This window comes from Rhea pennata, chromosome 11 (genome assembly GCF_028389875.1).
Source record: "Rhea pennata isolate bPtePen1 chromosome 11, bPtePen1.pri, whole genome shotgun sequence".
Taxonomy (NCBI): Eukaryota; Metazoa; Chordata; class Aves; order Rheiformes; family Rheidae; genus Rhea; species Rhea pennata.
Genome location: NC_084673.1, coordinates 15,176,297 through 15,189,282, shown reverse-complemented (window position 1 = coordinate 15,189,282; position 12,986 = coordinate 15,176,297). Strand labels below are relative to the sequence as shown.

Genomic DNA, 12,986 nt, shown 5'->3' with positions numbered 1-12,986 from the left:
GCTGTTACTACAGTCCATATGAAACTTAAAGGGATTCTTTTCTCAGATTATATTCAAAGGGCTGAACTGAAACCAAAGACCTCCAACACTCACAGCATTACTCACTTCTTGTTCCGATTCCTAGGTCACAGCTCTCTCAAACTCCTTATCAGATCTCACTCTTCCTTTCTAATCCCATTTGCTCGTGGTCCTTGAGAAATCACCGAATTTGTTCTAACCTCAGCCCTCCAAAATGCCTGAACTTCTTCCAGGATGTGAACAGGCACATTTCTGAAAGGTGATCTCTCACTGAAATTTCAAGTCTGCCACAGAGATGAAATACTAAAGAAAAACAACCAGCACCTTTCCAACAAAAAGAAATCAACAATATCAGTATTTTGATATGGGAAAACATTTTTCTTAGTCCAGGTCCCATAAGCATCTGAGATGTTTGGACAAAGTTTTGCAGAAGCAATTCAGACACACACACTTGGTGACTCAACACAAATCCTTAAAGCCTGGTAAAGTTGTAAGCAAGGGCACACAAGCTTTTTTATATAACGGAGGAAAATGATAATCTTTTAAAAGTCTCTGCTAGATGTAAACACTGCAAAACAGTTTGACGTACGTATCATCATGCTATTTTATATGGCAGTGTAAACACGATTGACTTCCTATGGTTAAGTTTTTCAAATGAAAAGATTCTTTGTTGCTTGCATTTAACACAGCATCATGTGCGCACACACAGAGTATCGTGTGGATAAACAATGGTATAAAACCATGTGAAACCGCAAAAACGGATTTCACACACTAGACCTCAGGTACCTTCTTTACTGTCCTGAAATAACATGTCAAATTCAACCTAGAGAAATCTTCAGCACTTTTAGAATATTTTCAAACAGCTAACAATACCTCTGTTTATTAGTGATATAAAGACCATACAGTCATGGTGTAAGATAAAGCTGATACAGACAGCTGAAAGGTGTAAAATATAAGTTGTTATATTAAATAAATAAATAAATAAATGCAGCATGGCATGAGGAGCTGCACTTGAGTTCTTCCACTGTAATTTCCCTTTCTCGAGAAAAGCAGTATGAAAGAATGAGAAGACAAACAACGGTGCTAAAGAGAAAAGGGGGGGGGGGGGAAGCACTTGAGATCCTCAATCTCAAGTCACATATTTTTTGAAATGAAACAGTTAAGAGAACCAATTAAAACTAGAATTACACAGCTTCCCACTATCTTGGAGGGATGCAGGAGGATTAAAAGGATGAAGCATGTTTAAGTGAAATCTGTCATAGAAGTGATGAAAATTAGAAACCTTTACACCTGCATTTCCTGAAGCGCCAGAGTTTCTCATACCATCCTGTGAAAATTCTTACAGGTTACTGTCTACAATTTCAGCACTCCACACCATTATATTTCAGTGTGCGACTCTTCCCTCCAATAAAGCCTTCTTCAGAATAGGTCCAAAAATCTTCACAATACCACCTGTGACAGCTTGCTGTAAACTAAGTTCTCCATCACTTTGCACCATTTAGGATAAAATGAACTGAAAGAATGATCCTTCTATACGAAATAGGAAGTCTGGAAAACATCATTTATTAAAAGATCTGACTATCACCTTAATATGAAGTGTATACTTATACAGCATAAACAGCATCTTCACAGCAAACTTTTAGTACAGTCCTGTTAGGAAATCAAATAATTGATTTGATTGAGATGAATCTGTTGGAGTCTACCAGCAGATGTACTGTTTTCTGCTCTGTCATCCTGCCTCTCGAATCAGAGAGCAGAAGCTCAGAAGATGACACGACCCACAACCCAGTCACATTCAAGTCATCTTTGCTGCTTTACGCCATTATCTGGAGGCTGGGTTTTGAGAAGCGCCTGCATCCTTTCCTTTGTAATACCAGCTTCCCAGCACATCACCTTAGTCATGCTGCTAGGCAACACTGGACCACTAGAGCCAGTTTCTAATCATTTTTGTTTTATACTCTACAAGAAAGATAATAGCTACTTCTGGTACACAGGAGGGGACTACACAAGATGAAAACTGACCCAAAAATGTATTCAATTTTTTTGTTAGAGTTCTAGGTATGCTAACAGTTTCACAAGAATTTGTAACTGTTCTACTATAATTCAGAAATTGATTAGGTTATATTTCATTAAGTCTTCAAGATGTTTTTAGCACTTTATTTAAACCACTACCTCAAAAACCTCAAAGTGCTAAAAACTAATCAAATTTCTTTCAATTATTTCTCCATTATTAATCTTATGTTTCCACTTTACATTTTGCTAAAATACTTCAGCAAAAAGTGGAAATATAAAGCTTAATATACATTAACAGATTTTGATGGGTCAACCTAACTTAAAAAAATAAATCTTTCATTTGACTGTTTATAAGATGTAAAGCAGATTTCTCTAACAACATAAAACTTACTAAAATATATTAGACGTTAATAAATTAAAACAAAGCTGACCATTGCACCTGATATAGCTAGAAACACAATCCAAGCAGGGCTTTGACTAAGGAGTTTGCTAGCATCGCCAAGTAGCAGGGCCTGGGTAAGGAAAGATAAGAGCTTAGATCCTTAGAAAATCTGACATTGCTCCAGGCATTAACCAAAACGCTGATTCTCTAAGAGTTGGTGAAGAATTTAGCTCCAGCACTTCGAGAAGACTTTTGGGTGTGCTGGTTTGTTTTTATTTTAATTGCTACTGTAATATTGACTCAGGAACTAAGAACAGTGCTCTTTACCATGAGATTGTTGCTCTCCTCCTCAACTGCTATTTAATCTTTTCCAGCCACCTACTCAAACTCTGTGAGCACACTCCTTTCATCTCTCCTGAGCAACAGCCTTACTGCTATTGCTTAGTATGCCTTTATAGCCTTACTCCAGTTTTCCATGACTCTAGCAAGCTTTTAGTATTTTAAGCTCCCACCAAGTTTTGTAGCCCCTTCCCACCCAAACTCCTATTTTTATTCCATTATCTCCTTCTCATTGGGTTAAGGACTTTTCTTTTTTTCTTTTTTTTTTTTTTTTTTTTTTTGGGCTGGGGGTGGGGAAGGTAAACAAATGAACCTTATTAGGAAGATTATATTTGGTCAAGTATTTAGAATTTCCTAGTTTTCCAGGAATTTACCTTTCCACTCCCACCATCTCCAACATTCCCCAGGCACCCAGTCCAGCTTTTCTGCATCAAGCCATGCATAAGCTTAGGATACGATGCCCCTCATACAATCTGTTAACTCACACCTACCTTCTAACTCTTATATTTCTTCCCCGCTACTTCCCCTCCTTATCTACAAAATTGCTAGTTGCCCTTGCCTGCTTCTCTCTGTCAAAGTCCTCATGCATGAGCAATCTCTTTCCCCTTTAAGAGTCGATATAAACCTCCCACTGTTGCAGTACTTGCAGCATTTGAAAAAAGAAATAAACAAACAACCAAAAAAAACACTAAAAGAAAACCCAGTAAGATAAGGTCAAATTGATTCAGCCAAGTAGAGTTTTCATTTTCAGAGAACCAATTGGAGGTTCCCTCCAATATGTAATATATTACAACATTAACCAGTTAACAATGGATGGGTTTTTATTTTCAAGGTTAGGTAGCTTAACTGTCTGTTTCATTCAAAAAGCAGATACTTCTCCTATATTTAAGATATGAGGCACCTACTGGCTATGATGAGCTGAAAAATACATAGAAGACTACTAATGAAACATTTTTTATTGCTTAAAACATCATTGATATGAAACTATTTTTTTAAACCAAATTATCCACATGCAAAAGTGAAACCACTTCACAGTTGTAGTAATTATTCATGAGGGGTGAAGATTTGGGGAAAGAAAGGTTTTGTGTGGTTTTTGTTCCTCTTTTTACACATACACATAAACTACAGTTATACCGTACCATATACAAACCATAGTACATACTAAAAAAAACAAAAAAAACCAAAAAAAACCCAAAAAAAAACAAAAAAAAAAAAAAACAAAAAAAACACCTTTCTAGACACAACACAACTCCATTTCCAAAAAGATTCAAATCTTTCACTTCACAGAATTACTAGGGCTCACTTACAATATTGATTTCCAGGTTTTCCTACTCACATAATCCTTCAGGATCCTGAAGTGTTTTTGGATAATAAAATTTATCCATATAAATTGTGTTATCAACCCAAGGATACACATTATGTGTGCTGCAATATCAACATAAGGATAAATAAAAAGAAATTGTAATAGCTACTCATTTACAGTACTGTAAATTCTTAACTGGATGGATATCTACTGTGTACCGTACTAGCTCAAGGACGGTCATTGACATGAATATTGTTAAACTGGGAGTGTATTTCATCTTGTTCAACAGGTATACTTTACCTGTTTCAGCAACAGAGAAGAAAGGCTGCAGAAGAAAATGATTATTTTAAATTCATTGCTTGAATTAAGACTGTCAATATTTTTTTAAAATCTCTTTGCATTGCAAATACCATAGCATCTTTCACTTGAGCTTTTTGTTCCTCTTTATAAGAGCTGTAAGTCTGACAGAGGTGCTTCTAAAACAGATTTAACAGTATAGAAGAAGCCAATCTTAAATTATGAAAACAGCAATTTTCAATAATAATCAATACTACTTGACTTATTTAGAGGTGTGCTCCTGGGAGACCAACCACAATCCCAAGGGCTCTCTGGAAAAGGAGTGACTGATAAATAGAAATTATGAACCCTGCTGTGTGGGAATTGCAATACAGATTTTGCAAACAATAGCACAGATTTACAGGATCAGTAAACTCTGCATGCATTACAAGCTAATGCCATTAATTGTAAAATCCACAGTCCATTTAGATTGGTATTTAGACATCTCATATATTGGGGCAGGAGAAAGAAGGGGAGACAAGACCACGGTTCATGGCCACAGAGTGCCCAAAATGTCAAGACATATGATCCATTTGTCCCTGTCCTTTGTTTAACACAACAGTATTAAATCAAATGTATTAACCGAAAATATTACAACCAACATCAACACGCTCAGCAATGGAAACAAGGGACAATTTTACTAAAGGCAGGTATAACCATACTACAGACACTCCATGGATCAAGTAGTAAGTCATATTCTGTTATGTGCAGAAAAAAAGTGTATCAGTAATTATGTTTCCTGGTTTATTCTCATTTAATTTTCCAACTTATTTGGTCTTTTAAAAATGCAATAGTTAGCATTTTGTTGACACTGAAGTTCAGCTGACATTCTATATCTCAACCGCACAGTACATCACATCCTGCAATTCTACACAGCAACCTAAAAGAAGAAAGCAGTAATCACAGAATCGGTAAGGTTGGAAGGGATCTCTGGATATCATCTAGTCCAACCCTCAAGAGTGGCCCATATGGAGATCGAACCTGCAACCCTGCAGCATTATTAGCACCGTGCTCTAACCAACTAAGCTAAACCTAACCCCCACTGTAATGCTTTTAAAAATTTTCCAGACCATTTCTCATTTCTGTGTACATTGAGCAACTAGCTATTTATTCCTACTTTTTTTAAGCCATTTTTTTTCAAAATATTTCAAAATTTTTATTGTTACTTTTTTTTAAATCTATGAACAGACTTTCCCTGGCTGCTCATGGAAGCTCTGAAGGTCGCCTGTAGCACACAGACCTATTTCACTATCTGAACTGAATTTCAGTGTTATAAACAGTGCTATCCTTGCATTCTGGATAAAACTCTTAAACAAACAAGAAAAACCCCACAACCTCCTTGTCCGATGAAATACATAAGGGCTCCTATGATATTCTCTCTAGTAGTGGACAATTTCCAGGAAAACGACTTGAAGAAAAACTATCAGGGATAGAAAAAATAAAACAAAATGAAATTAAAGCCCTCTACTCCAAAGGTTAAAACCTCCTTTCCAGAATACCTGAAACCAACAGAAGATATGCTAATTGACAACGAGATACTACCCAAATTTGAAGACTGAAAAACTTACTTTCTAAAATTCTTTCACTCTCATGTATCCAGATACTACTTGATGAAAGGACCAGATCCTTTACTCATGTTCTGCATATATGAATAACAGAGTACTTCATTTCAAAAAACACTGCTCCTGCAGAAGTCATATTCAGGAATATCATTTGTTGCATTCTTCCCACCTTCCAAAAGAGCCCAAGCAGATTACAGACAACTGGCAGCTAGAGCTTCTCAGACCACTGCAAAGAGGAGGCTTGAATGATTACATAAGAAAAGAAAGGGAAATATGTTTTCAACTGAAAAAAAGAAAAAAGAAAAAAAAAGAAAGTATGCTATTATCTATTCCAGGCTAGTAAACTTATTTTAAAATCATTTGTACATCCAGTAGCAGGTAAAGGTAGCACAGTGTATTTGAATGAAAGAGCTCATCTTCCACGAGTCCAATCTAAGGAAAGGACAAACCTGAAAATCTCTTCTCAGTCAATAAATTCAAATAGGATAGGACTAAAAATCTATCTAGTTTACTTGGGACAAATAGTCAATAATGATGTAACACCTCCAAACTGAAAACAAGGAACATTTTATTTCACTTAAAAATTAAAATGACCTTGTTGAAGCATAATTCAGCAAGAAGGGAATCCACAAGAGATGTCCCCATAGTACACTTCTCAGACACCTGAGCTCTGCACCCTCTAGAATGGGGCTATGCCTCACCTAATTCAACAGGATCTACTGCAAAACAGTCATCACCCTAGAACGGGAATCTTGATGTACATAAATATCATCAAAAGCACCAATTCACCATTGCCCAAAACTCTGATAAATGTAAATATGCATCATTACAAGCAAACTTGTCTTTACAGAGCTAAGAGAAGCTCTAAAGTCTCTATATCCTAGTACCCTGATGAACATGATCAGATCTTACTGTACTGTTACTGTCTAATGAGACTAAGATAATTAAAGGGAGTAAAACAAAGCAAAAATACTTATATACAGTTAGTATTCAGACAGCAATTTTCAAATAGAGAAATAAAGGTCTTGTATGCCCAATTTCAATAGAAAAGTGAATAAAGTAGGATGATTAACTTCTCTCATCCAATTTAAAAATTCAAGCCAACCTCACTAATAAAGCTAAAATTACAAACCCTAAAAGATTGCCTGAAATCAAAGACTGCCCTTTTGCTTTTATGAATTTCCTCTCCCACTACATGAAGTTGGTTGAGAAAGCGTATCAAACATCTATTCTGATTATATTAAAAGGTTTTTCCTTTATCTTCCTTTAAATTCATGTACTAATCATCTCTCCTTTTCGGTGAGCTGCTGAAAAACTACAAACGTTTTCCAGTTTCCTGAAGAAATTTTTTTGTAGCTGATAAAACAGCATGAATTTGACTTGAACTGTTATTTCTTGAAGACCTCTTTATTAATGTTAAATATTTCATTTTCTGTTATTCCAGTTGAAAAACAAAAGAAACACATTCAAAGTTATTCAACAAAAATCGCCTTTTATCAGTAGGCAGAGATGTGTCCTCCCTTTCCACCATTTTTAAACCATCTCCACTGACTGTTTAAGAAATCTGTTCACCTGAAGATAAGTGAAGACCTGCTGGCTGTCCCAGTGGTGATGGTCTTTTTTGCTGTTACTGAATGGATTTGAATATTACTGAATGGGCTAACAGGGTCTGAAACTACACAGTGCAAAAACAGAACGTAAAGCAGAGAAGCAAACAACAGTTTATGTAATCACAATTTATCTGCATGACGTTGAGGTTTCATAATTAGATTGAAGAACACAGTTCTACAACCAACAACTGTAATTTCCTCAACGAATTTATCCAAGTAAATGTGAAACTTAAAAGATATTTGTCATGACACAAACTTCAGGCCAGAAACAAGAGAAAAGGCATGAAACGTTCATGAGTCAAAGTTAAGTTAATGCAGGAGAACTGAGAGGTCTAAATAGCTATACTGTTCTTCAAGAAGGTAGTGGTAGAGTGAGTGCAATTATCAAGATCATCATTTTACTAACAGTTTTAGGCCTAGAAATTACAGTAATTATGTGGGTTTGCTGTTTTGAGGGACCTGTCCTCAAAGACCAGAGGAGATCAGTGACTCACACATGTTAGGGTACATACAGAGCATTCTCCGAAACAAGGAGACAGAGTGGCTGACAACTTTACTTAAAAAAAAGAATCACTAAAATTAAAATGCACCTTATTTCTTTACAGACATTATAAACATGTAGTAGCCATAGGACTGCATCAACCAAAAGAGGGCAAATGAGAAAACAGTAGTAAGTTTAAAGGAAACATTCCAGCAAGAAAACAAGCGATCCAGACTCTACTAGTACCTTAAAAGGGATTTCTCAGACACATGGACTTCTACATGTACTGCCCTTGAAACTTACCTAGAAACACCATCTTTTATAACAGCCTCTGACTTGTGGGTGTCTAATAAATTTGAAGTTCACGTCTCTTTCTAACTGCTAGAAGATGAAAGCAGCTTTCAAACAGTCACTTAATACAGGTAATTTATCATAATACGCTTGGGGATACCTTCAAATGTTAACTTAATAAAGAGACTGTGCACTACCCTCAGATACATTATGGTTGTGACACAAGCTGAATATTCTTTCTTCCAACTTTTAAGCATGAGTGCATATGGGATATTTGCGTGATGAGATTTAGAGATTTATCTGAACAGTGGGCATTACTTGTAAGAACAAATACTAGATGTATCAAGGAACCTGAATAAGGACTCTTTAATCTCTGGCATGCCAGCCTGAAAACATCTGAAAACAAGTATCTAATAAGATAAAAAATGAGGAGGGTCTATAAAATAAGCTGGTAAGTAGCCCAGTTCCTTTAAAAACTGCTGCTGCACTTCGCATCATTGCTGGCAAATGGCAAAACCTTAACAAAGCTGTACCTACAGGACAGCTAAGGCAATACAGAAAAAAACAATAATTACCGCTGTGTGGGTTATAAAAATATTCTTCTAATAACAAAAACGGTTAATCTGTCACCTTTCACAACCCAATAAAATGATACTGCAACTCTCCTCTTCCACTGGTGAATTTAATGAAAACATCATTTTACCAAGTTTTACCACAGCTTATGTCTTGTTTTAGAAAATCACTTCCCCCTCCCCCCACCTGCTGAAATACTTACAACAGATATGAGTACTTTTCAAATGAAATACTGCACTCAACATTAGGTAAAATACTCATTTTGATATGTGCACTTTAACCTAAGACATAAAAGTCAAGTGAAAGCTCATACCTGAGGTCGCATTCTTGGGTTCCACCTGACATAGTAATTCACCCATAGTTCCAAATGGTTCAGACTGGCTACAGGATACAGGACGTGGTTTTCATAGTTTACGTAGAAAGGATTTGTAAATTCATCTAATTGACTGTTAATGTAGGACCACAGCGATACAGTCTTTGTGCTTACCTCCTGATTGAGTAAAAGAAAACATTTAAATATAAGGACTGCAAAATCTTAAAATAGGTGATCAATAATTACATATCAGTTAATTCTTCTATGAAGATTACCTTATCTACTATAAAATGACAAGCCCTCTGAAAACATTTCCAACACCTGGTCATTAAATGGCCTTAAAACATTAGCAAAACTTAACTTTTCTTCCCTCTCATAGTCCACTGAGAAAGGAGATCAAGTCTATTATTTTCAGAGACAAGGTCTTGTTGAGCAAAAAAAGGCTGTACTACTCATAACTTAACAGAAATGCCTACAGCCACTGGAATCTATGGTTACACAGTAACCAAAAAGACTTAAAATTAAATATGTTTTGAAAAGAAAATCAGAATTTAAGAGAATAAGAGAATATATAGTTTGAAAGATCTAAAACAGCATCTGTGGAAAATAATTACTCTGTTCTCCCATCCACATTATTTACTCCTATATATCTAAATATCATATTTTAAAATGCTGATTTTAACTTTACTTGCACTTTTGAAACTTAAATAAAATCTAATCACCATAAACATGGTTGGATCAAAGTTCAAAATCTGAACTTAAATCAGATCCATTTTACAGTTTTACACTTCTCTAGTGTTGTAAAGCATGTGTTTCTACTACTGCTGTGTCTTAAATTACATTTCTCTGAGAACTGCATCTGACTATTTACTCATGAAGGAAAGCTATCTGGAAACCATACATTTACTGAGAACGCGTTACTTAGCTCCATCTTGTGGTATATGCCTGCAATTTTCACCTACAGAAGCAGGGACACAAACCACAAAAATAACAAAGCCAGATATACTGTGGAATAGTTACTTGCTTTAACACAGACAGGAAGTATTAAAAAAAAAAAAAAAAAAAAAAAAGCCAGATGTTAAGTAAAAGTATACTTGGAGTATTAAAAAATAAGTTCTTCTTTAAACCATTATTTCCAAATGCTAAGTACTTCAGAGTCCTGACTTCATTCATTTACATATTTTAAGTTTTCCCTTAATCTTCAACCATAAATTCCATCAAATTATGTCCTAAAGTGACCTGCAAAGTCATCCATGGGAGTTCCTCTGGGAACAGCAAAAGTAACATTACTTGATAATGCATATTTAAAATTCTGTATGTTGGCTAAAAATATCTGAAATAGGATTTTATAGAATTCAGAGAAACAAAACCCAGAAAGGCTGTACATAATAATTAAAGAAAAATGAGCAGTACTTCATTTCATAATGGGGTATGAGGTACGTGTTTCTCACACCATCGTAATTTCACATCCAGGTTGCTTTTTAAGTCTGTGACAAATGTATCCAAAAAGCAGATTAAAAGTTCTTTGGTCTTGTATTCTAAGCACTTCTGTATAAAAACAAAAGATTAAGAATGTGAATTATAATAGTTATTTACCTCTTTCACTCTTTCTTTTTCACAGTTGCATAAGAAAGTCCCAAAGAGACAACTATAAAGGTGATCCAGAATGGTGATCAAAAATAATTCATTGAATTCAAAGGCTGCAGGAAACTGAAATGAGAAATTTGGTCAAATTATTCAAATAACTATTTTCAGGAAAACTCATAATTGCAGTAATTCCTAGTGCTTTAATATATTTCACCCATATATTTCTTTATAATATTCCTCAGATACAAACCTCATATTCATTATGTAAGTATATTAAAACATAGGCACAGAATCACTAGCTGAAGTGAAACTTGCACAGAGTTACACACTTCACACAAAGCAAATCATTATAAGGAACTCTAATTGAGAGTAGCCTGTTCTAACTCAACAAAAACACTGGCCTTGACATATGTTGTGTCTTGTTACAGGACAAAAAATCACTTGGGGGGGGGGGGAGAGATAACATTAAGAGCTTTGTTTCCTATTCTAACACAAATAACGTTAGAATAGGCATAATGCATAATAAAGACCACTGCATATACAGTGCGCTTAACATATTTAAAATGTTTCTTTCACTTTCTATCCAAATGAGGTTATTTCTCTCTATTTCACCCCTTCAGTTTACCATCAGCTATGCACAATAATCCTCTAATCCCTCTTCTTTCTATATTAGAACATAAATCCTATATGTCTGAAATGAAAAAACTGTTAATCCACTGATCACCATTAGGTATTTTATTCATAAGTAAAGGTTACCTTATGCATTTTAGAAAAAATGCAGAAAATTTGAAAACACAAAACTTTCAAGACGTATCTTAATATGTGGTGCTTCAAAAAAATCATAAAAGAAGAAATAAACTGCATGCTACCTATTCAGATGGGAAAGATCCTTCTTTAATCAAATTTTATAACAGGACTATGCATGACAACAGCTTGACAGTGCAAAATAACTGCACTCAGTATGACAACAATCTTAAATACAGATTGAATGAAAAACATGTAAGAAAAAATTTAAGAAGATTGAAAAAAATTTTAAAGTAACGTTTTTCTCACTACCTTGAACGTGAATGTTTTAAGAGAGTGATTTTCAGGACAGATAAAATAAATTTTGTTCATTTTGAACTAAACCAGTAGATCTTTGCAGAAGGCTAAAAAGAGGTGTTACAGATTCATGATGAACAATTTCCTTCTATATGTAGAAATCTCAAGTCTGTATTTCAGGTATGAAGAAAGTAGCAGACTGGGCTCTGTTATCCATGACACACTGGCTCTGAGTGAATCAAAGGCTATGTTAAATAAAAATAAATAAAGAAACAAAAAACTCCCAAGTATAGTTAGGAGAAATAAACTGGTCATTGGGACTTGGGATGAACTACCGGATCCAGAAAGCCCTTTTCAATGTCATCTGTGATTTATGAAGGGCAGATGTTTATTTGCGTTGAAAGTAAGGAATTAGTAGCACAGGGGTGGTGCATTTATTAAAACCAGAAGGATCTACATTTTAAGAAATGTTCTCGCATTAGAAGATTGATTGAAATTAAACATTGCAAAAACATCCTCCTTCTAAAGCTTCTAAAGCTAAGATATATAGCAACTATATATAGCAACTTTCAACTAAAAATTGTTTATATGGAATAGATGAAGCCTTCCTTCTTGTGACTTTCCTGCGGATTATTCAGTGTCAAACAGTATGGTGAGCTTACACTGAGGTTTCTCTCTCAAATTACCAATTTGTGTTTCTTTACCCAGCTATTTGTTTTCATAAAACACGCAGGAACTTCAGATCAAATTTTCTTTTTCAGTTATGTTCAAAAGTTACGACTAACAGCATTTCCTAAAGTAAATCAGGCTAAAACTCAACAACAACATGCCCATGTTAACATCACAGCTATGATCTATAAAAAAATGTATTTTTTTAACATAGATATATATAAACAGAATTTGTTACGTAGGTCTGCCGAAGTAAGGCAGGACAAAATCCAATGGGTCTCAGATCGCAGTCTCCTTCCAATCCAGCGCAGCAACCAGATACAGAGAACAAAACTAATTTGCAAAGGTCCAAAGTGATATTTGGAAATAACTTTGAAGACAAAACCTCTCCTAAAGGGACTCTCTTTAACCGAAAACACTTAATGAGCCTTGTCACATTAGGGTTCTGCATTGTGATGGGTCCGTATT

At 35.1% G+C, this 12,986-nt stretch overlaps 1 protein-coding gene across 4 annotated transcripts in view; it reads right to left on the bottom strand.

The window, feature by feature from the left end:
• The window catches only part of MTMR1 (myotubularin related protein 1), a 39,172-nt gene that overhangs the window by 4,923 nt on the left and 21,263 nt on the right, over positions 1-12,986 (bottom strand). For 3 of the 4 annotated variants that reach the window (XM_062585011.1, XM_062585012.1, XM_062585013.1), the window contains 2 exons: positions 10,818-10,931; positions 9,222-9,398 (listed from right to left, as the gene is read on the bottom strand). In XM_062585011.1, the coding sequence (XP_062440995.1) occupies positions 9,222-9,398; positions 10,818-10,931 (291 nt within the window). Of the gene's footprint in view, positions 1-5,985; positions 6,180-9,221; positions 9,399-10,817; positions 10,932-12,986 lie in introns of those variants that run through there. The other variant, XM_062585014.1, reaches the window with a different exon arrangement.